General features: G+C 41.1%; 1 protein-coding gene across 3 annotated transcripts in view; it reads left to right on the forward strand.

The window, feature by feature from the left end:
- The first annotated feature begins 10,989 nt into the window (after positions 1-10,989).
- SPATA4 (spermatogenesis associated 4) overlaps positions 10,990-25,578 on the forward strand; it is a 210,127-nt gene continuing 195,538 nt past the window's right edge. For 2 of the 3 annotated variants that reach the window (XM_021710215.1, XM_008053583.2), the window contains exons 1-4: positions 10,990-11,265; positions 19,635-19,764; positions 20,106-20,224; positions 20,335-20,555. In XM_021710215.1, the coding sequence (XP_021565890.1) occupies positions 11,048-11,265; positions 19,635-19,764; positions 20,106-20,224; positions 20,335-20,555 (688 nt within the window). In that variant the 5' untranslated portion in view covers positions 10,990-11,047. Of the gene's footprint in view, positions 11,266-11,330; positions 11,457-19,634; positions 19,765-20,105; positions 20,225-20,334; positions 20,556-25,578 lie in introns of those variants that run through there. The other variant, XM_008053584.1, reaches the window with a different exon arrangement.

Raw genomic sequence — 25,578 nt, forward strand, 5'->3', positions numbered from 1 at the left:
CTGTCTTCTAAAACTATGTTCTACAATTTACACCTTCAATAAATCCTAAGATCATGACCCAGAAGCCTGTGACCAATACTAAGGCTCTTAAATGTGACCCGAGTTTCAATTATAAGTTGTGTGAAAGCCAAAACTGCAGTTTGCGGAAGAATGGGAGCAATGAGTTTCTAAAGTTAGCTTGTGTTCGTCCCGGTCTCAGAGTTTTTATGTTTTGAGCTCACAGGAGCTTAATCTGGTTAGTGCTGAGTAGAAAGGGGGAGGAAATGGGGTCAAATAGCTCCCGAACGTATCCTAGTGGTCTCGGGGTCAACAGCCCTTCCTGATCCCTAACGCTCAGTGGGCCTCCATGGCTGGCTCCCAACACCTGAAGACACATTTGTGGTGTGTGCAGAGAGGTGTTAAGGGAAGTTTGCATTGTCAATATCACAGCATAGCAGGGATGGTTATAAAATTGGTCCCAAGCACGGAGCCTCTCTAGGTGGAGGGCCTCACAGGACTGCATGGGTTGCACACCCATGAGACCGGCCCTGCAGGAGAGTCTGGGACAGACTTGGGCATTCCAAAGCTGGGCTGGAAGATAACATGTTTGACCACACTGCCAGTGTGAGAAAAGGAAATATTTTCCTAATTACCTTATAATTTGTGAGGCATCTCTCAAAGTGAAGCCAGCACTTCTCCATGTTATGTTCCAAATTATTATGCAGAACTGTATTCATTATGTATGTAATGACACATTGCCTTAGATAAAACATCACTCCTTGTAAAGAAGAATTCAATTTAATTCCCAGTCAACTGGTCTTTGTCTGGGGGAATGGAAGGCAGTCAGTTTATCCTTTCAGTCACATTTTCATTGAGGAAAAAAATGAAGGTTTTAAAAACAATCATACAAACTTTCTTCTTGAGTTGTGTGTGAACAGGAAAAATTATATGATCAACACACCCATACGTGTCTCTCTGGTGATACCTAGCTGGACTCTGCTGCTAGCTCCCACACTTAGAGGGGCCCCATGCTTGCTTTTGTGATCCGCTATCATCTTGAAATTCTTAATTTTTGATCAACGAGCTCCACGATTTTATTTTGCACTTTGCCCTGCAAATTATGGAGCTAGTCTTAGTCTGTTGTGCAATTGTTCATGCACCAGTAAATAACAGTCATCTGAAGGAGAGTCTTCCTCTTCGATTAAGTCAGATGGAAATTTCTTAGGTAATTCCTTTACCCTATTCTGGGACTTAATGGAATGAGAGGGACAAGATCATGCACACAAGGTGAAACCAGCACTAACTTATCTCCTTGTGAATGTAACTTCTCCCTCTATTCTCTTGAACACTTCGTGAGAAATCGACCTGCGTCAAACCCAGTTATATTGATTAAGACCTGGGGAGCATATGGAAGGGGGAGTAGACGGCAAAATGTCCACCATAATTCCTCCCATCCCAATGTACATACCTTCACAATGCGACTTCCCCTCTATAGAGAGAGAAGTCCACCAACAGGCAACACCAACTGCCAAGTTTGTGAGTGCGGGTGTCTTAGCCCATGTAGCCCAGGTTGACGGCCAGAGAACTGAAGCCACATGAGTGACCCCAAGCAAGATCAGCAGAGGAACTTCCCGAACCCAGGCCAAATGCTGTCTCACATCATCGTGAGAAAATAAATTTGTTGTTATATAACTCAAGACACCAAGTTTTGGAACTGTTCTATTGCACAACAGTGGATAACCAATAAGAAATAGGTATTTCATACTTGTGTTATGAGTATTTCCATCTTAGTTCTTCTCCTCACTTCTCAGTGCCTGCCTTTCCTCATCCTGCAAGGATCTGGGAGGAATTCCCTATGAGTCTGTGTGATATACTTAAAGTCTGCAATTGGCGATATTGACTGAAGACAGGAATGCTGTCTTCCCATTAGTAAGAAATGTTTCCAATTTAACACTTTCATTTTTCCTGTTACTTAAGATCAAAATTCTGAGTTAACAAGCTAGCAGAGGTTTTTAACAAACGGAAAAAGTATAAAGAAGTACAGTTACTGACATAGAAAAATCTTTGAGATCATTTCCCAGCTGGAATTCTCCAAGTTGTGTCTACGGTTGAATTTTCAAGGAAAGCTATAGGAAAGTTTCCTTTTATCCCCACAAATATCACACATCAAAGAGGACGAGAAACCTTTCTAAAAAGAGATTTCTAGTCACAACTGAGATGACCGGCGCTCATACTTTCTGCATAGTCCATGTGTGCCCTGCTTTCTAAGGACTCTCATGTAGGTAGCATGAGACTTCAGGATGAATGTGGGCAGAAGTGATGGGCTACTCGCAGCCTGGAGACTTAAGAGCCTGTGTGTGTTCTCCATCTCCCTCCTTTTGCCACAGCAACCTCAGGAGTCACACAGAGTTCTGGGGGCACCATATGACCCAACCTGGATCCCTGCATGTGGAAACCACTCCTTCCCACTGACCCTGAGTAGACAGCCAGTGTCAGCAAGAAATTAGCCTGTGGCATGTTAAGCCACTGAGATTTTTAGTTTGTGTGCTGTGTCATTGGGATTGCTTGTCTTGAAAACTACATGAATTGCCTTGTTTTCACCTTCAGAAATACACAATCCAATGGCCTCACACATCATCTGTCACTTTGTAGCTCTTTGGCTCATCCCTACATAAACACAGAGTATAATCGGAAAGGCTCCATTTCAAGTCTCTGTGTATGGAGAGAGAAGGATAACTAAGGAGTTTTCATTTGTAAAGCGACATTATAGTGCACTATAGTTATTGTCAATTGTAACCTACTTGACCTTTAGCTGAAATTACAATCACATTAGTGAACACAATCACCCTTTCATCTATACAGATAGAGTCATGAAATTGCCAAATTCCCTTTTAAGACACTATTGAGGAAAATGCTTCTAATAGACCCCTGGCCTGAATATGATAGAGTAAATCACACTAAGAGGAAGTGAGCAACCAAGGCTCTCCACTATTTAGCTTCAAAGTTAGTCAAAACTAGGTTTAACCACTGAGATATCAAAATATTTAAGTAGGTGATTGAATTTTGCAGTCACTTTTCAAGAAATTGATACCAATACTGGATATAAAATATTTAAATAGTAATTTAAGTAGTAGATGTATTCTTATGTAAGTTTATAGTTGGATTGTCTAAATATAGATAACATTTCCAATTCATATGTTTAGTTTATTGACTGTAGAGAAATTGTTCAGAAGTATGAATGTTAAAAGGATTTTCCCCTTAGAAGTTGGATCACAGCCTCAGTGACTTAGAAATTGGATCACAGCCTCAGTATAGTTTGCAACTAGAGAAAAAAATTTTTTACACCGTTCACATTTCTCAACAATGTTATCCATGATTTCAACCTTCTGTGTAAATAGGCAAGTAAATCATTATCAAAGTTATCCAAACCCTCACCATAACTCATAATTGTGATCATATAATTTTTCCTACTCACAGTCCAGTGATGATTATGAAATACTATATAGCTCTAGGGTGAAACTCCTCAAGAAGTTAAGCTTAACTATAGATAAAGACAAGGTTAATTCAATGCTTCAACCCAAATAGATGGTGGAGATAAGAAAACATAAATGTGTTTGGTGATGCTTATTGGTAGATCCATCCATTATGGGTCTCTTGTGTTTCCGAACATCTTGTGAGCATAGCCAATGACAACTTTTGTTCCAGATTGTCTTTTCAAAGATGTTCATATGGTGGACAGTGTCAGAAGATATAGCATCTTCCCTTAAAGCAGAGTGCAGGTTTGTTTATTGATTAGTATAATAAATATCATGTCTCCCTCTAGGACAAAGTTTTGGTAGGTTTTCTTGCAGTCCATCATAAAACATTGGGGTTTCCTCATCCTAGGGTTTCTCAACTGGGATGTAAATCCATGATGAACCACTTCACATTGTCCTGAGATACTTGGGGGGCACGAGGAACTGGCACGAAGACAGAGTTGGTGCAGCTTCCTATGTTGTGATTTATAAAGTCCAGTCCTTTCCCTTCCGTCAGCATCTGTGCAACTGTGGCAGGTGAATTGATTTTAGTTTGTACCTAGGGAAACAAAAAAAAACTTATACTTTTCAAATTTCTCAACAATATTATCCCTGATTTCAACCTTCTGTGTAATAGGCAAGTGAGTACATTATTCTCAGTGAATGTTATCCAAGCCCTCACCATCACCTATAATTGTGACAAATACATAGACTTCTCTGTCTCTGTCACTAGGATCTATTATACTGATCTGTGACCAATCAATGAAACTTAAATTAGTCACTTGTTTTTTAAGTTGGGGGTCTCACTCTGTCACCCAGGCTGGAGTGCAGTGGCACAGTCATGGCTCACAGCAACCCTGACCTCCTAGGCTCAGGTGATCCTCTCACCTCAGTCTCCCAAGTAGCTGGGACTACAGGCATGAGCCACCTTGCCCTGCTTTTTTATTTTATTTGTTATTATTATTTGCTATATTTCCCAGGCTGATCTTGAACTCCTGGGCTCAAGCAATCCTTCTGCCTTGGCCTCCCAAATGCTGGCGTTACAATTGTGAGCCGCCGTGACTGGCCTACCAAATGAATCACTTTTTCAACAGACTCATTAAATACTTATCACACACAAGTGGGCACATCATAGATGGCAAGGCTTTTTAGGCATGAAGAGCACCCTACAAGCTGCTATCTCATGTATGTTCATATGGAGAGAAGTGCTTCTTACCTTCCAGGACACCTAATTCAAGCCTTGGCACTGGTAATTACAGGCCGCTTCAGCTCTCTGTCCCACTTTGCTTCTTTCATATAATTCTCATTTCATATTATCTACTTCTTTTACTATCTCTTTCTATTGAGTCCACATTTGGAGAGCTTGATCAAGCAGGCACTACTTATTAAGTATATCCATCAGGCTCTTCAGACTATGTAGCATACTCATGTAGGCCTCAGACTGGACCTGCTGGGAAGGGTTATACCTGGGAATCAGGCCTTTGATTTGCCTATTCTCAAAAAGCACTAGGGAAATTGCACCCAATGGATGGAAAGTATGTTTTGAAGCTGGGCAAAGTGGCTCACAGCTGTGATTCCAACTCTTTGGGAGGCCAAGGTGAGAGACTTTCTTGAGCCCAGGAGCCTGGACAACATAGCAAGACCTTGACACTACCAGAAATTGAAAAAAAGAAAAATTAGCAGGGCATGATGGCTTATGTCTGTAGTCCCAGCTGCTCAGGCAGCTGAGGCAGAAGGATCACCTGAGCTCAAGAGGTAGAAGCTGCAGTGAACCATGATTGTGCCACTGCACTCCAGCCTGGGTGACAAAGTGAAATCCTGCCTCAACAACAACAACAACAACAACAACAACGATTCCAGAGTCTCTAGCACATTAAAAGAGGACAGGATGCTTTAAAAACATTCATGGGCTGTCAGAGCGAACCTCTTAAAAATGTGATAAGTTCCTGAGCCTAATCTCATCCGGGAACCATCATGGTATTTGCTGGGTGCCTCTCCCAGGACCCGAAGGGCAGGAAGGCTGGCCGTTTTTCTGGAATTAATGCTGTGTCCCTGAAGAATATCTGTGTAGCTTTCTTTATGTACTGAAGTTATTACATCCCACTCGGTAACATCACTGTGCCCCTAGTGAGAGCTACATACATTTTTATTTTGAAATTGCAAAAATAGGCTAAGGACAAACACCACCACCCAGCCACTGCTACCTTCAGTATCGGCAGGGACCAATGATTCGAGAACAGGAACAGCTAGGCTGGAACACCTCCAAAGTCCTCTACTTCTCCATAATAGTCTATTAGCTATTCCACTCTATGTCTCTCCGAACTAATCATGTATCATGTATTTTTCGTGATTAATACGTCAAAACTAGCTTAAGTCTACCTTCAGCACGAAGATGAAACTAGCAGATCTTTATGAATTTTAAAATGCAATTATGACAAAGTATAAAATAGTTGTCTGTTTGGAGTCGGAGTCTCACTCTGTCACCCAGGCTGGAGTGCAGGGGCACAATCACAGTTCACCACAGCCTCGACATCCTGGGCTCAAGTAATCCTTTTGCCTCAGTCTCCTGTGCTGCTGGAGCTAACAGTGCACATCACCACACCTGGGTAATTTTTTGATTTTTCTTTTGAAGAAATGAGGTCTCGCTATGTTGCCCAGGCTGGTCTCAAACTCCTGGACTTAAGCAATCTTCCTGCCTTGGCCTCCCAAAGTGCTGAGATTATAGGCATGGGCCATCGCACATGGCCTAAAAGCACTTTTTAATAGATTGCCACATAGGAATCTCAAGTTTTTAAGAAATGTATAATTCATGTACTATCCATTTATAGATCACAAATAGTGAAATAAAATATTTATGTCAAAATTCAAATAAACATTTACAGTATAAAAATCCTATAAACTGGTATCTAGAAGAAATATTGGAAAAATTGGAAAATACTGGAAAATGTTGGAAAATATGACAAGCATCAAGTTTTCATATTAAAAAGAAATGTGCATACTTTATTCTACATTTTCTTAATCTCTTCCTGTTTTAAATATCCTTTTCCCATCTTTAAAATTATTGCTCTTGAAACTGGATGTGATGGCTCACATCTATAATCTCAGCACTTTGGAAGGCTGAAGTAGGAGGGTTGCTTGGGGCCAGAAGTTCGAGACCAGCCTGGGTAACATAACAAGACCCTATCTTTTAAAACAAAAAAATGAGATCTTTGAAGGTCTCATTAATAGTTCTTCCTGGGCAACATCTGACCAAATTGAACAATAAAATAAAGGCATGCACAGGGAAAATAAACTATCACCTACTGTGGATACGGTCTAACCTGGGGGATGTAGCTCAGTGTGATGGCCGGGTAAACCTAACTGGACTCCGGAGTCAGGAAGATGTACCCATATATCTACAGTTTAAACAAGAATGGGGCGGGTCTCCTCTAGAGAGGCACTGCTACCTCTGGTGGAACAGAACGCAGTGGATGTCTGCACTTTGCCCCCAGTAAACTCCAGAGTGTCAGAAAGGTAGAGACCAGGTTAGAGGCCAATGACATTCATCGACTTTGATGGGTATTGGGCTTATGCAGAAGTTAGATGGGTCTTAGAGAATTACTATGGATGATTATAAACAGGACATGTCTTCAATTATAGCTGCTTTCCCACTGAAGTGTCTTTACTGGAATAAATGACCACAGTCCCTAGCAAATATGATGCTGCTATTGATCTGGAAAATACTTTTTCTTCCCTATAACAATCTGCAAGAACCATCAAAAGCAGTTTGCTTTTATCTGGCAGGATCAATAGTACACATTCATGCTCTTGCCTTAGGTCAAATCAATTTTTTTGCTCTCTGCCACAAGATCGGAAGAGATTTTTGAATGTCTGGACATCTCCCAGAACATCACACTAGTCCACTATATTGATGGTATCTTGCTGACTTGACCTGATGAACAGAAGACAGCAAGTTCCTTAGATACCTTAGTAAGATGTAGGTGAGCTAATGGTGAAGAGAAACCTCACTCCAGTACCAAGGATTGTGTCATCCAGCATCTTTTCAGGAAAATAGAAATAATTCCACGAATTCAACAGCAAGAATTTTATACAGTTGACCCTTGAACAATGTGGGGACTAGGGGTACCGATTGGCCACACAGTTGAAAATTTGGGTGAAGCTTTTGACTCCCCCAAAACATACCAACTAATAGCCTACTGCTGACTAGAATCCTTGCTGATAACAAATACAGTAGATGAACACACATTTTTATGTCATATGTATCATATATGTATTCTTACAACTAAGCAGGCTAGAGAAGAGAAAGTGCCATTAAGAAAACATAAGGAAGCCGGGCTCGGTGGCTCAGCCTGTAATCCCGCGCCTTTGGGAGGCTGAGGTGAGTGGATTCCCTGAGCCTGCGGGTTCGAGACCCGCCTGGGCAGTGAGACCTCATCTCTACAATAAATCAAAAAATCAGCCGGGCGTGGTAGCGCACGCCTGTAATTCCAGCTACTCGGAAGGCTGAGGTGGAAGGATCGCCGGAGCCCAGCAGGTCGAGGCTGCGGTGGCCGGGAGCGGCCACTGCACTCCAGTCTGGGCGACAGAGTGAGACTCCAACTCAAAAAAAAAAAAAAAAAAAGAAAACGAAAACATAAGGAAGAGAAAATGTTTTTGCTATTTAGTGGAAGCAGGTCATTATCCTCATTGCCTTAACGTTGTGTAGACTGAGGAGGAGGAGGAAGAGGAAGGGTTGGCTTTGCTGCCTCTGGGTGGCAAAGGTGAAAGAAAATTCTTTCAGTGAATGTAGGCGGTTCAAACCCATGTTGTTTAAGAGTTAACTGTATAAGGAACTGGTTAAATAGGAGTTGGAGAACTGAAAAACTAAAAAGGCCCCATCAGATCCGCACAGGGATAGACGCTTCAGGAAGCAGATACCACCCTCTGGAAAAAGTTGAACTTACAAGCACCTAGGACTTGGACATTTAAAAGCCATAAGACTTGGGTTTCTGAGGACAGGGTGTACACAGCTGGTTCCAATACTTCAGGAGCACAGTGGAGCTGTCCTAGAGTAAAAGTTGGGTCTCATTCTTCTAAGGAGAGCTACTTTTCGGTGGTCGCCAAATCCTTTGAGAGAGTATGAGGAAACCTGCTCCAGGAGTGCTAAAAAAGTTGGCGATGGAAACCAACTGCCCCTACCAGGTGAAGCTTTGTTGCTGAGGAACACACCGGCATGGCCAGCAAAGGGGAAATGGCAAGTTCCTTCTCCCAGCCTCCTGCCTTCTGGCCTCTAGCGCCCATAGAGGCAGAGTTTACCTTACGCCCAGCACAGGAGAAATTATGCTGCAGAGTTCCAACTCCAGGGGCACAGAGTGGAGCATATTATAGAAGGGGATGTTTGTAACAGGGGTATATTCACTTAACAATTGGGACATCGAATACTGGAAAAAAAATTCTAACTCCTTAGCAAGCCTGTTCATAATTAAGCCCCAACCTATAGCCCTAACCTAATTCTGTAGGCTTTGCCATCCGAATCTTTGCATAATTCTCATGCTCATACCTAAATACTTTCTCTAACCCTAATGGGTTATTTCATATCTAAAAACTGATAAAAATCTCTGTCTTTGTTCACATTAGTTATTCTGTGCGAAAAAGGTTTCTCTTCAACAAATTTTCATGATCACCTTAGAAACAACAATTTATTCCTACTGAGCACGCTGTGCTGTGTGTTTTGAGCTTTTACATATTCAATTTGCTTATTTAATCCTCACAACAGCTCTGTGAGATGTATCCTATTTATTTCCATATTCTACAAGTAAAAATGGTTAAATAACTTGTCCAAAGTCACACTGCTAATGAAAGGTAGAATCAGTCCTCTAAAGTCTTTATCTTAATCAACTTAAAATACTGCCTTGTAAGATCCAAATCAGTGGTCGTCTTATCTGACAGGATTTCCTAGACTCCCCGGGCCAAAATATTTGCTTCCTCCCTCATGCTAACCTATTTTTACCATGGCAGAGCTTTTCGGTTTATGTAATCTTTCGGCTGATATTTATATCTCGATTTCTCTTATAAATAATCTAGTGTGCAGCCGTCCAATCGAACTTTCTGCAATGATGGAAAAGGTCTGTATCTGTGATATCAAATATGGTAGCCACCAGCCATATGACTCTTGAGCAGCTGAAATGTAGCCAGTGGAATGGAATTTATTTCATTTAAACTTATTAAAATTAAACTTTCATAGCCACATGTGGTTAGTGGCTACCATACAGGATAGTGAAAATTTAGGGCATAGCACATGATAGATGATTCCTCAAAGGAAGTTCATAGAATGAATGACTAATTCATGACAAACTTTATTAGGCAAAGAGAAAATATTTGCATAGCTTCACTTTTTTTCCTTTTTAAAATCACAGAATATATTGGTTTACTATATTAACAAACATTCAACAAAATATTATACAGTAACACTATCAAGATCCATCCCATACGGTATTTTCTCTTGTATACACACCCACATTCCACATTAAGCAATTTTTTTGGCTGTAAACATTTTTAAAGGATTTAAATACTTTTGCTTGCATAAACACTTAATTTATAATTGCCAGTGCCCATTCTGTGATGGCTCTCATTTGTTTCCCCTGCAGTGTTCACTGAAAGAGCCAAGTGACTAGCTCCGTGTTTGGTGCATAGTAGGGACTCAATATATTTGTGTTGGATTAATGAAGGAATTACACTTATTAGGACATCTTGATGAAGTTCTTTTAGAATATTATGTAATTTTTATGATTGCTTAATGCAATAATTAAGAAAACAGTTATGCTAAATTTTGTAGACTAACATTCATTTCAGTTTTGAAGATTTTTCTCTCCTCTATCGCTTTCCAATTCCTGAGCAAACACTGTCCTTGTTCTCTGGAGCCTTCTCACACCCTCCTCAAAACACTTAACTGAAAACAGACCTTTGGGAGGGCAGAAATTACAATATCTAAAATGCAAAACTTGTGAAGAAGGAAATAAAGGAAAAATAAGCCCTAAGTTGGATAACAGTAAGGGCAAGTAAAATTGAGATGGAAAGGTTTAAGCTTTCCAGACTGCCCAAAGTTTAAGCTCTCCAGACCGAGCCCTGACACACTGGTATCAGGGATTCGCATCCTCCAACCCGGAGAGCGTTGCGCGCCAAGACTCGAGAAAATCGGACTCTTGGAAGTGGCGACAGCGCCTGCGCAGACGCCGAGTCAGCACGCCCCCGCCCCATTCATAAGCTCCGCCTGAGACCCCGCCCATAAGCTCCGCCCGACACCCCGCCCATAGGCTCGCCCGACACCCGCCCGCAAGCCACGCCCTCAAGCCCCGCCTGAGGCCCCGCCCGCAAGCCCCACCCCGTGCAAGGCCATGCCACGCCCTCACGAGGCTCCGCCCCCCTCCCTAGAATCCTCCTCCCCACGAGGCCCGGCCCTGCCCAATGAGGCCCCTCCCTCCCCGCGAGGCCCCGCCCTCCCTTCAAGGCCCCGCCCAGCCCGCCCCGAGGCCCCGCCTCGCAGCGGCTGTTGCTATAGCAGCCCAGAAAGCGCCATGGCTGCCGCCGGCCAGCAAGAAGGGTCTTTGACGCAGCCGGCGGCAGCCCCAGCCAAGTCACCGTCAGCTTTGTCACAGCCAGCAGCTCCCATCCGAGGGAGGCCTAAGAAATGTCTAGTTTATCCGCACCCCCCGAAGAGCTCCTGCCTGTCCCGCTCCGTACTGCGCTGGCTCCAGGGCCTGGATCTCAGCTTCTTCCCCAGGAACGTCAACAGGTGCTGGGCGGGCCCGGGCCCGGGGGGATGCTTTAGCGGCGGGGATGCGCGCCGCCTCTTCCCCGTCGCCGGCCAGAGGCCTGTTCTTGCCGGGCTTGTGTTTCGGATGAAGACCCCCACCCACACGTACGCGTGAAAGCACCGATGAGGAAGCCAGGCTTTAAAAAAATATGGCGAAGCATTTTATGCATGTATGTATTCGTTTAATCAATGATCGATCAGTCATTTTGTAGCCCAGCTTAGTCTCAAACTGCTGGCCTCAACCCATGCTGCCGGTTAGACCTCCCAAAGCACTGGGATTACAGGCCCTGGCTATAAGAACAATGTTTCCCCCCCATTAATCTTTATTTTTATTTTGAAGATGTGTGGTACAATTCAGGGTTAAGTATACGAATGATCACTGAAACGGGTAAAACCTGGGCCTCACTTTAATCCCCATTTCACCTGCTTTGAGATCAGGTATTTTTCTCGATAAAGTGTGCCCCCTCCGCCCCCGCCCCCGCAGTTTCCACTACTGCCCATCCTGGTTCTTAAAGTATTATGATAATTGCTCAGGGTCTGCTTATGAGCGGGAACATGTGATACCCAGTTCTTTGTTCCTGTGATAGATCCCTGAGTAATCTAGACTCTAAATCCATCCAAGTTGCTGCGAAGTTCAGCATTTCTAAGTTTGTCATTTAATTGGAGCCGCCCTGAATGTAACTGGTCGTTAATATTTGCTTTGAGATTTCAAACTAAATTCTATAAAAATTAAGGCGGTGAATCTTTTGCAAGAAGGACTCTGGTTTAAAGTAATCCCTCCTTATCTAAGGGGAGATGCGTTCCAAGACCTCCCAGCAGATGCCTGAAACCAGGATAGCAGGGAACGCTCAATCAGACCCCGTTTTTGTCTAGGTCTTCCACCCACAATTTAATGCCTTTTACATTTTAATTGATCACTTATTACACACCGTGGCTGCAGATTTTGCACTCAGAGGTGCAACGACAAAATTATGAAGAATGTTTTATAATTTAATTTCAGGCATGCAAGATCCTTTCTTATCATAGATTATAGCAACCTAAGGTTACAATTTCTTTTCTTCTTCTTTTTTTAAGTAGAGAATGTTCAACTTTTCATTTAAAGGAAGCACCCCATGGCTTCTCTTTGGTATATCTGAATTGCTGGCATCACTTGACACTTGGGCTTTGGGGTGGTTATGAAGTAAAATAAGGGTGACTTGAACACAGGCCTGGCCATATGTGACAGTCGATCAATCTGCACAAGAGGGTGACAGGGCGTGTCCGAGTGAGGAGATGCTAGACAGAGGGAGTCAGCCTCGGCGGGACCCAGCAGGCAGGGCGATGTCAACACACTACTCACACAGTTTAAAATTTATGGATTATTTCTTGAATTTTCTATTTAATATTTTCTGACTTTGGTTGACCGAAGGTAACCGAAACCGTAGAAAGCAAAACTGGGATTCAGCGGGGACTGCTGTACTAACTTCAGGATTTGGATTTTCTGAAACTTTGAATGTGCATATGAGTCACCTGGGCAGTTTTGTATTTTTAAAATTTTTTTATTTTGTTATAGAGATTTGGGGTATAAGTGAGGTTTAACCACAAAAGTAGGCTACATGCAGGTGAAATTTGGACTTCTAATTGAGCCTCACACCCCCGGTAGTGGACCCGATACCCTTTGTGTGGTTAAGTGTCCCCCACCTCCATCCCTTCCTCCCTCCCCTAGCAGTGCCCAGTGACTGCTGATCCCTCCTTTGTGCTCAGGTGACTAGTGTTCAGGGCTCACATATGAGTGAGAACATGTGATATGCAATTCTTTGTTTCTGTGATAGTTCACTTCGTATTATGGTTTCCAACTGTTGTTCTTTATGACTACTTAATACTCCGTTGTGTACATGTACCACATTTTCTTTATCCGGTTCACTTTTGATGGGCAGTGGGGTTGGTTTCATGCCTTTGCTATTGTGAATAGTGCAGCAATAAACATGTGTGTGCAGATGTCTGTTTGGTAGAATGATTTATGTTCCAGGAGAGGGATTGCTGGATCATATGGAAGGTCAGTTTTCAGTTCTTTCAGGAATTTTCACACTGCTTTCCATAGAGGTTGAATTAGCTTGCACTTTCACCAACAGTGTAGAAGCGTTTCCTTTTCTCTTTTGACTTATTAATGATGGCCACCCTTATTGGGGTTAGGTGGTATGTTATCGTAGTTTTGATTTGCATTTCTCTGATGATTACTGAGGTTGAGCAGTTTTTCATGTGTCTGTTGGCTGCTTGTTTGCTATCTTCTGAGAAGTGTCTATTTGTGTCCTTTGCCCACCTTTTGATGTTTGTTTTTTCTTATTTTACTTCATTTGCGTTCCTTGTAGATCCTGGATGCTAGACCTTTGTCCGATGCATAATTTGCAAATATTTTTTCCCATTCTGTGGGTTGTCTCTTTACTCTCTTGATGGTTTCTTTTGCTGTGTAAAAAGCTTTTCAGTTTAATGAGGTCCCACTTGTTTATCTTAGCTTTTATGGCATTAACTTTGGGGGACTTAGTCAAGAATCTGTTGCCTCCTTCGATGTGTGTAAGAATGTTTCCTATATTTTCTTCTAGGATTCTTATAGTTTGAGGTTTTATGTATAGGTCTTTAATGCCTGTTTAGTTGACTTTTGTTTATGATGATAGGTAGAGTTCCAGTTTCATTCTTCTGTACGTGGTCAGCTAGTTTGCTAAATATGGTCTCCTTTCTCCAGTGATTGTTATTGGTTGCTTTGTTAAAGATGAGTTGGTGGTGAGACCGTTTTATTGCTTCCAGAATCTCTGTTCTGTTCCACTGGGCTATTACCCATTCCTATACCAATACTTTGCTGTCTTAGTTACTGTAGCTTTGTGAGAAAGCTTAAAGTCTGGAAGTGTGTTGCCTCCCTCTTTGTTCCTTTTGCTGAGGATTGTTTTGGCTATTTGAACTCTTTCTCTTTCCATATGAATTTCTGTATTGTCATTTCAAGATCTGTGAAAAATGGTGCTGGTAATTTGATGGGTGTTGCATTGAATCTGTAGATTGCCTTGGGTAGGATGGATATCTTGACAATATTGATTCTTTCAACCCATGAGCAAGGAATGTTTTTCCATTTGTTTGTCTTATCCTTGATTTCTTTGAACAGCATTTTATTGTTCTCATTGTAAAGACCTTTCACTTCTCTGGTTAGGTGGATGCCAAGGTATTTAATTTTTTGTGGCTGTTGTGAATGAGATTGTGCTTTTTATTTGGTTTTCCACCTGCTTGTTACTGGTGTACAGAAATGCAGTTCTCTTGTGAATGTTGATTTTATAACCTGAGACTTTACTGAAGTGGTTTATCAGAGAGGAGGCTTTTGACAGACTCCCAAGTCCCAAGAGTTTTCAAGATATAGAATCATATTGTGCGCAAAGAGGGATACCTTAATTTCCTCTTTTCCTATTTGGATTTCCTTCTCTTGCTTGATTGTTCTTGCTAGGACTTCCAGCACTATGTTGAACAGGAGGGATGAGGGTGGGCATTCTTGTCCTGTTCCAGTGAATGGGAATGCTTCCAGCTTCTGCCCATTGAGCAAAATGTTTGCTGTGGGGCTTAACATAGATGGCCCTTACTGTTTTAAGGAATGTTCCTTCTATGCTCAAGGTGTTCGAGGATTTTTATCAAGAAAGGATGCTGGATTTTGTCAAATGTTTTTTCTGCATCTAATGAGATAATCATGTGGTTCTTGGTTTTACATCTGTTAATGTACTGAACTACCTTTATGGTCCCGTGAATGTTGAACCAGCCCTGTATCCTAGGAATGAAGCCCACTTGGTCATGTTGGATGATCCTTGAGATGTGTTGTTGGATCTGATTTGCTAGGATGTTCTTGAGAAAATTTGCATTGTCAGTTAATCAAGGAGATTGGCCTATACTTCTCTTTTCTTTTTTGGGTCTTTGCCAAGTTTGGGTAGCAGTATGATGTTAGCTTCATAAATTGAGTTGGGGAGAATTTCATCATTCTCTATGGCTTGAAATACTTTTAATAAGATTGGTAGCCGGGCTCGGTGGCTCAGCCTGTAATCCCGTGCCTTTGGGAGGCTGAGGTGAGTGATTGCCTGAGCCCATGGGTTCGAGACCTGCCTGGGCAGCAGACCTCATCTCTACAATAAATCAAAAAAAAAAAAAAAATCAGCCGGGCGTGGTAGCATATGCCTGTAATTCCGGCTACTCGGAAGACTGAGGCGGAAGGATCGCCGGAGCCCAGCACATCGAGGCTGCGGTGGCCGGGAGCGGCTACTGCACTCCAGTCTGGGCAACAGTGAGACTCCAACTCAAAAAAAAAAAAAAAAAAAAGATTGGTATTAGTTCTTTCTTGTATGTCTTATAGAATTCAGCTGGAAAATCAGCTGGTCTGATATAGTCTTGGCCGGGAGATTTCTTATGACTTAGTTGATTTCCTGGATTGTTATAGTCTGTTTAGAGTTTTGATTTGTTTTTGTTTCAACTTTGGGAGGTTTTGTGATGTCACAAAGCCCTTCATTTCCTTTAGGTTTTCTAGTTTACTTGCATATAGATGTTTCTAGTATCTCTGATAATCTTTTGAATTTCTTCAGGGTCAGTTGTGACTTTGCCTTTTGTGTTTCTAATTGTGTTTATTTGGATTCTCTCTCTTTTTCTTCGTCAATCTGGCCGGGTGTCTATCAACCTTATTTATTCTTTCAAAGAATCAACTTTTTGCTTATTGATCTTTTCTATGATATTTTTGTCTTCTAAATCCCACAATTGTGAGTTTATCTTGGTGATCTGGATTCCTCTGCTGAAATTAGGCTTTAGATGATATTTAGGCTTTAGATGATATTGCTTTTCTACCTTCTTTAGGTGTGACATTAGGTTGATTACTTATAATCTGTCTATTTTCTTGATGTGTGTGTGCAATGTTATGAATTTTTCTCTTACCACTGTTTTCATGGGCTCCTAGAGGTTCTGATGAGATTTGTCTTTATTTTCATTTGTTTCCTAGAATCTTTTCATTTCTATCTTGATTTCTGCTTTGACCAAGATATCATTCAGTAGCATATTGCTTAGTATCCATATCTTTGTGTGTTTTGGGGGGAAAGTTTGTTTGTGGTCATATTTATTTTTATTTTACATGATCTGAGAAGATGCATGGTATTTTGATATTTTGTAATTCATTCACACTTGATTTATGTCCAATAATGTAATCAATCTTGTAGTATCTTCCATGTACTGATAAGTAGAATGTATACACCCTTGATGTTGGGTGGAGTGTTCTGTAAACGTCTATTAAATCCATTTGATCAAGTTTTGAGTTAAGGTTCTGGGACTGCTTGTTATTTTTGTCTTGATGATCTATCTAGAGTTGTTAGTGGGGTGGTTAGGTCTCTATGATTATGTGAGAATCAATGCCCTCTCTTATTAGTAGTTGTTTTTTAAAATCTGGTGCTCCTGTGTAAGGTGGATGTATGCTTAAGATGAATATTTCTTGCTGGTGAATTGAGCCTTTATGTATGTCTTTCCATGTCCTTTTTAACTTTTGATAGCTTGCAGTCTGCTTTGTCTGATATCAGAATAGCTACACCTGCTCTCTTCTGTTTTCCATTTGCCTGAAGGGCCCCAACTTTGAACCTGTAGAAGTACTTTGCAGTGAGATTTGTTTCTTGGAGGCAGCAGACTGTTGAATCATGCTTCTTTATCCAGTTTGCTACTTTATACCTCTTCAGTGGCACATTTAGTACATTCACATTCAAATTGTTTATTGAAATATGAGGGTTTATCCCTGTCATAGGTCTCTTAGGGTGTTGCTTTGTTTCCTTTTATTTTTATATATGTATGTATTTTCATTTTTGTGAGTGCTCTGTATGCTCTGCTAACTCTGTACTTGATTGTACTTTGGGGATGGGTATGATCAATTTTTTTCCCTGTGTTCGGCAGCTTCTTAAGTGTCTCCTAAAGGGGTGGTCTGGAGTTGGCATATTCTCTTAGGGATTGGAGTCTGGGGAGGATTTTAATTCTCTGTCACTGATGAAGGCTTGGTGGGGTAGGAAATTCTTGACTGGAATTGCTTATCTTTGAGAAAGTTAAAAATGGGACTCCAGGTCAGGCTGAGTGGCTCAGCCTATATTCCCAGTGCTTTGGGAGGCTGAGGCGAGTGGATTGCCTGAGCCCACGGGTTCGAGACCCACCTGGGCAACTTGGCGAGACCTCGTCTCTACAATAAATAAATTTAAAAAAAATTAGCTGGGCTAGTGGTAGTGTGTGCCTGTAATTCTGGCTACTTGGAAGGCTGAGGCAGAGGGATTGCCGGAGCCCAGTAGGTTCAGGCTGTGGTGGCTGGGAGCATGCCACTGCACTCCAGTCTGGGTGATGGAGTGAGACTCCAACTCAAAAAAAAAAAAAAAAAAGAGGGACTCCAGTCCCTTCTGGCTTGTAGTATTTCTGCAGATAAGTCTGAATCAATTCTGATGGGTCATCCCTGGTAGGTTGTCTGACCTTTCTTTCTGCCTTTACAATATTTTCTTTTATGCTTACTTTGAGGAGGCAGATTTCTTTGTGTCTTGGGGATGGTTTTTCTCATGTGATACCATATAGGGTTTCTCTGAATCTCTTGCACTTGACTATTCACCTTTCTAGCAAGATGTGGAAGGTTTTCTTGTATGACCCCATGGAATGTTTGTTCCATGGTGTTCTCAGTTTTTCTTTCTGCTTTAGATACACCAATCAGGCATAGATTTGACTTCTTGACATAGTCACACATCTCTCAGAGGCTTTGCTTCTTCTTCTTTTTGAGCTTTTTTTTCTGTTTTTTTGACAGACTGGGTTAATTCCATATTTTCATCTTCAAGCTCTGAGATTCTTTCCTCTGCTTGATTGATTCTGCTCCCTATGCTTGTTACATGTTTTTGATTTCCAAAGATGAAGTTCATCATATCCATTATTCCAGAAAAGGCTTTTCTGAAGTTAGCCAATTCTGTTTTTACTTCTTGTAAGACTTCAGTGAGTGGTGCTTCTAGTTTCTCTTAGTTCTCTTTGTTAATTTTAGCCATCCAATCTCTGATTTCTGTGACTGCCATCTGGGACAAGTCATTCTGGGAGGTTTCCATTGTTTGTGCTCTGATCTGTCTTTTTGGGTGCTGTCTCTTTAAGACTCTGAGTGTTGCCCATGTTGTTTTTGTTGATTTTTACTCATTTGTGACAGGCTTTTCTTTCCTTTCTATAATTCCTCTTTATTTTTGTTGCTCTGAAGCTAGCCAGTGTCCCTCTGTTCTAGGGCCCTTTCTATGGTTCATTATAGGTCACTCAGTGAGAGAGAGAGAGGGGCATTCACTTCTGCTTCTTGCTCTACCCCATGGCAGGTTTCTCTCATGTAGATTTTCTCTCCCACTGTTAATCTAGTCAGGTTAGTTTTCAGTCCCTGCTGGTAGCACTCTGCAGACAGCAAGTAGGGGAATGCCCCCCTCATCTGCTATCTGCAGTTTAAAGCCCAGAAGATTTACCATTGGGAAAGCCTCTGGGTGTCTTTCCTGTCACTCCCCCATTCAAGTTTGCATTCTGCTCTTGAGAAAGAGTCAGTTCCAAGTGATGGGGAAGGGGGAAGGGACCTGCCCAGTAGGCATGTAGGGGTTGGAGGTGATTCTTTCTCATCTGTCTGGGTCAAGATAGTTGTTGGTGTCAGGCACCAGCCAGGTTCACTCCGCAGGTATGCATTCCCTGGGCTTTCCTGGGAAGTCACTCATGGCAACCAGCTGGGTGTGGGTTTTTTCCCTATTCCTCTTGGGCTCTGGTTACCCAACATGGTACCCTGACCAGGACTCCTCCCACATGGAACCAGCAACTGGCACACAACTGGGAGGGTGTGAACTGACTCAAAGAGTCTTAGAATCACTCACTCACCCTGGGATGGGGTTCAGTTCCTGTGCAAGCATGGCACATGGTAGTGGATGGAGTGCCCAGATTCCTGCATCTGCCATCACTTTCTGATCTCTATATATTCAAAGAGACCTTTGCTGGGTGCAGGGTGCTTCATCTGTCCAAAAGTATTTGGGGTGTCTCTGTCTATTGTGGCTGGGTCCCTACTTTCTGCCTTGCTTGTTGAGAGAGGTGCAAATCTGCTGCTCCATGATGGCCATCTTGGATCCTACCCTCAGCATCTTGATAAAAAGGACACCAAAGCCGTTGATATGTATATAATCTTAGCAAAATACTATTCCATAGTAGGTCTTCTTCAGGGCAGTGATATAACAGTGCTAATTTTACAAAATACTTCTAGTATGAGATATCAGGTTGGTGTTAATTCATTGTAAAATAATACAAACTGCATAATTAACTACATTTTATTTCATTTCCTAATTGCTGTGGATCAGGGATTTTTCAAATGGCTTCCTGATTGCAGAAATATTCAGTATATATTACCCACGGGAAGTTATGATATCTTCCTTTGAAAATGGTACCTCTTTAAAAGTCAAGTTGGATAACTGGGCACAGCTGGAGAAGGTAAGTTAGCAACCATTTACACTTTTAATTGTTACATTGGTTTTTCAAAGTATGCTCTTGATTTCTTGGCTCTCTAAACGTATGTGTGGGACTCGTGTGGGCCTGTTCCTGTGGATCACAACATATTAAACTCCAATTGTTTATGTTATGAGTCATATATGAAACTGAGCATATTCATTTCAATCAGCATGGGATATAGTGGTTGGTTTTCTTTCTGAATATTATCTTTTAATAATCAACATTGTTAAACATCATAAAATTAGTTGAGAGATAAAAGTGAGTTTAAAGTGAAGGTTTTAATAGAACTTTCATATGATGAAAATGTTTTTTTATTATTAAAGTTCCTGGCAAGAAAAAAATTTAAATTGCCTAAAGAATTAATTCATGGAACAATTCACTGTAAAGCTGGAGTGCCTGAAATACTGATACAAGAGGTTTACACTTTGCTAACACATCGAGAGTAAGTTGTTTGAAATTTTCTAGTAATACAATTTAATGTGAAACTTTGAATAATGTAAATTTCATTACTAAAACGTGGCTTGTCAACAGTATTTTATTTCTTATTTCCAGAGTCAAAAGTATCCAGGATGACTTAGTGAACTTCACAGACTATAGTTACCAGATGCGTTTACCCCTGGTTGCCAGGTCTACAGCCTCAAAGTCTATTAAAGATAACATTCGGTTATCAGAATTACTAAGCAATCCCAACATGCTCAGCAATGAACTTAAAGTAGAGTTCCTCTTTCTTTTACACATGTTGCAAAGAAGATTAAACAGGAAACTGAATCCGAGTAAGTTTTCCTTGGCAACTGTCAGCTGAGTTCTTTTTTAATCACTGTTCTTGAGCACAAATGAAAGAGAAGCTTGCCCTGGCCCATTTCTGCTTCCTTCTGTCACTGGTTTGAAGGGAAATTACTTCTCTAATGCTAGTAGTGGAATGACTTACTCTCGTGTGGTTGAATACTTCATTATTTTGGACGAAGGCATAGGCTAACATGGCATATTGATACTTCTTTTGAGGAAAAAAATGTTTGTGAATCTACTCATAAAATGTCTCATGGGAAATAAGTTTACACATCAACTGAAGTAGCTAAGGAATTTAAGAGTGAATCAAGATACTAGTCCCTTGGGAAAAGCCTTGAGTACTATGGTTCCCTGTAGATACTTTCTAGAGTATGGCTAGCATTTCTCCTTTCCAAGGCAGCCTTGTTGATATTTAGATGGTAGGACCAATTGGAGCCCCCATGGTGACCTCCAAACCATTCAGAAAATGAGGCAGATGTGGATCATTAGGATTTATCTCCTCTTTTAACTCCATTTTCTGAAGTAAAGAACCAGTTTTTCTCTGGTCTCTGGAAGGAGAGGAAAGTACCAACTTTAACACCCCATTAAAACTGTGAGACAGATATTTTAGGTTTTGGCTTTCCATGCTCTATTCTTCTATCTCCAATATTTCTTGTTTTTCTTCCTTGATTTTCTCATTTCTGGCTCTACTCACAAATTCAGGTTATTAATAAGTGGCATTTTATATTCAACTTTTTGTATGTTTTTAAACGTTATAATTTAGCTGTGAAATTTATCACATTCATGAATATAATGTATATGTACAATTTAAAGAAGAATAATAACAATTTTTAAACAGTGTGTCCTTATGCAGTTTGAGAAATGGAAGTTGCCAATACCTTTACCTTTCTTGTGTATCCCTCTTTGACTACATTCTCCAAATTCCCTCCAGGGTAACAAAATCCTGCTGCCTTCCTTTGTTTATAATTTCCTTGATTTAAAAATAGTTTTATGTGGGTAACCCCTCGGATCCTCCCCCCCCCTCCATTCTGGGAGTTTTTCTGTCCTCTCAAAAAATCCTGCTTTAAAAATAAATAAATACAAACATACATATATACATAGTTTTATGTGGCTGGGCGCAGTGGCTCTCATGCCTGTAATCCCAGCACTTTGGGAGGCCAAGGCAGGAGGATTGGTTGAGCCCAGGAGTTTGAGACCAACCTAGACAACAGCAAGGTCTTATTTCTACAAAAAATAAAAATAAAACAAATTAGCTGGGCATGGTGGTACACATCTGCAGTCCCAGCCACTTGAGAGGCTGAGGCAGAAGGATCTCCTGAGCCCAGAAGGTCGAGATTGCAGGGAGTCGTGATTGTGTCACTGCACAAAAAAGTTTTATGTATGTATTCTATTTATGTTATTCTTCATTTCATTCATACATATTTTTTAACTTTAGTTGATTTGATCAAACTTTGTGGCAGGCAGAATGGGCCCCCACATCATCCATGTCCTTATCCCTGAAAGCCATGCATATGTTACATTACATGGAAAAAGAGACTTTGCAGATGTAATTAAAGTTATGGACGTTATGTTGGGGAGTTTGTGTTGGACTATTCAGAGGGACCCAATCTAACCACAGGAGCCCTTAAAAGCAAAGATCTTCCTCTGACTAGAATTGGAGAGATGCAGCAGCAGAAGTAAGAGAAATGTAAAGTGTGCTAGATGGTCTCAGCCTGCTGCTGCTGCAGGGCTGCAGGGAAGCACGTAAAGGTACTTAGTGCAGCTTCCAGGAGCAAAGGACCACCAGCTGACAGTCTGCAGAGAAACAGCCTCGGTCCCACAGACCTGAGGCTCTGCATTCTGCCAACAACCTGCATGAGCTTGGGAGAGGATTGATTCATTTTCAGAGCTTCCAGAAAGGGTTGCAGCCCTGCCAGGACATTGGGTTCAGCCTTGTGAACACAACAGAGGACCCAGATTTCTGTACCCTGAGAAAAAGTGGCTATAGTTTTAAGTCATGAAACTTGTAGTCATGTGTTATCACAGAAATGAAACATGAATACAAGTTCCAAAGTTAACGTTGTTGCCATCATGAGATTATAAATATATTCTCCTCTATGTAAATTGGCTAAAGTGAAGCCCTTCACTTGTAAGCTCTTCATTCATCTGCAATTCTTATTAAGAACCAATTTTCTCAGCGCCACCTTCTGAGTATTCTTTCCCATTTGTTTGTAATGCCTCCCTCATGTTTCCAGTTTCTGTGCAGATGGGCCTGCTTTTGAGCACTTGAATCAAATGTGTACTCATGGCCACATCACACCCATGTTGTCTTCAGTATGGCTGCTTTATAATTAAGTGTCCATACTTTGTGAAGTCCCGAAATATGTTCTTCTATGAAGTATCCTGTTGCAGGAACCCTTGTTGTTTAATTACAGCAACTTTTATTGTTATGAATACTGCCTATTATTGTTTGTATTAATATCTAACATTATTTTGAACTTTTTATTTGTTCTTTTTCTGTTTCTTGCTTTTGTCTCACCTATCTCCCCCTACTAATTTTGAAAATTTTAAATGTCTACTCTTTTTGGTGCTAATCTAGAAATTTTAGTCTCAAGTTAATAAATATCTTTACTTTCTTCCACAAACTATAAGGACCTTAGAACATATGACTCTGATTACTTACTGCCATTCCTACACCTCATAGGTTATTTTATTGTCTGATATTTTAGTTCTATCAAATTACTCTTTAACATCATAAATTGGACATCATTTTTATTTTTCTATTTAAAAGTCCATCTTTGCACAAAGCTAACTTGTATCTCTATTGTCTTTATAATCTTAAAAAAATGTTATTATACGTATGTGAGGTATAAGTGAAGATTTACTACACAGGTAGCCTGCGTGCAGGAGAAGTTTGGGCTTCTAACTGGCTCTCAGCCCCCCGGTATTAGACTAGGTATGCTTTGTATTGTCTCATGTCCTCTATCCTCTTCCCTCCCTCCCTTCCCTAGTAGTGCCCAGCAACTGCCAATCCTACCCTTGTGCTAATGTGACTAGTGTTCAGGACCCACATGAGTGGGAACATGTGGTATTCAGTTCTTTGTTTCTGTGGTAGTTCACGTAGCATGATGGTCTCCAACTCCATCCAAGTTGCTGCAAAGTCCATGATTTTGTTCTTTATGGCTGCATAATACTCCATCGTGTATATGTTCCACATTTTCTTTATCCAGTCCACTTTCATTGGGTAGTTGGATTGGTTCCATAATTTTTCTGTTGTGAAGTGTGGCAATAAAAATGCATGTGCAGGTAGGTGTCTTTTTGGTAGAGTGATTTATGTTCCTCTGGGTATATTCCCAAGAGAGGGATTGGTGGGTCTTATGGAAGATCGACTTGTAGTAATTTCAGGAATTACCACATTGTTTTCCATAGAGGCTGAACCAGCTTGCATTCCCACCAACAATGTAGAAGCATCCCCTTTTCTCCACGCCTGCCCAGCACCTATTGTTTTTTGACTTATTAATATAGCCTCCTTACTGGAGTTAGGTGGTATCTCATTGTAGTTTTGAATTGCATTTCTCTGATGACTAGTGAGACTGAGAAGCTTTTAGTGTATCTGTTGACTGTTTGTATGTCATCTTTTGAGAAGTGTCTGTTCATGTCCTTTGCCCACTTTTTCATGGGGTTGTTTTTTTCCTTTCACTTCATTTGAGTTCCTTGTAGGTCCTGGATGCTAAGCCTCTGTTATATGCATAATTTTCAAATACAGAGGGTACCAAAAAATGTATACAAATTTTAAGAAAGGAAAAACTGTTATTAAAATTTTAATACTATCCTGCTTGACACATGGTGACCCTAGCATTCATTTGATTAATGCCATTTTTTGAGTGAATGTTATACTACATTTGCTACCATAATTCAACTTTGAAAAGTTGAAAAGTAATACATAGGTAACGTCACTTAAAAATGTGTATATGTTGTTTGTGGCACAGCCAGTATTTTTTTTTCTCATTCTGTGGGTTGTCTCTTTACTCTTTTGATGGTTTCTTTTGTTGTGCAAAAGCTTTTCAGTTCAATAAAAACATAGGCACATTGGAGTAGACAACAAATTATTGACCAAGTCCCCAAAAGTGAATGCCATAAAAGCTAAGATAAAGTCTGAAGCCTCCCACTTTGTTCCTTTTGCTAAGCATTATTTTGGCTAGTTAAGTGGATGCCAAGGTATTCAATTTTTGTGTGTGCCTATTGTGAATGGGATTGTGCTTTTTATTTGGTTCTCCACCTGCTTGTTGCTGGTCTATAGAAATGCAGCTGTATTTTGCATGTTGAGTTGATAACCTGAGACTTTACTAAAGTCATTTGACAGTCCTAGGAGACTTTTGACAGACTCCTCAGGGTTTTCTATGTATAGAATCATATTGCCTGCAAAAAGGATACCTTAACTTCCTCTTTTCCTATTTGGGTATCCCTTATTTCCTTCTCTTGCCTGATTGTTCTGGCTAGGACTTCTAGTACTATATTGAATAGGAGGGCTGAGAATGGGCATCATGGTTTTGTTGCATTCCTCAGGGAGAATGCTTCCAACTTCTACCCATTGAGCAAAATGTTGGCTATTGATTTATCACAGATGGCTCTGTTTTGAGGAATGTTCCTTCTATGCCTAGGTGCTCAAGGGTTTTTATCAAGGGATGCTGGGTTTTGTCCAACCCTTTTTCTGTGTTAAATGAGATAATCATGTGGTTCTTGCTTTTACATCTATTAATGTGCTGAATACATTTATGGTCTTTCAAATGTTGAACAAGCCCTGCATCCTGGTCATGGTGGATGATCCTTGAGATGTGTTGTTGCACCCAAAGTGTCTCAGGATCACTCACAGAGCAGGGATTCAGTTACTGTGGGAGACTGGTGCCTGGTGGGAAATGGGGCACCTGGGTTGCTGCATATGCCATTGCTTTCTGGCATAAGATGTTTGCAAAATGAAATAGGCATTTTTTTTTTTTGAGTTGGAGTCTCACTCTGTCGCCCAGACTGGAG

This window comes from Carlito syrichta, unplaced genomic scaffold, assembly GCF_000164805.1.
Source record: "Carlito syrichta isolate Samal-C Ts95f unplaced genomic scaffold, Tarsius_syrichta-2.0.1 Scaffold288314, whole genome shotgun sequence".
Taxonomy (NCBI): domain Eukaryota; kingdom Metazoa; phylum Chordata; class Mammalia; order Primates; family Tarsiidae; genus Carlito; species Carlito syrichta.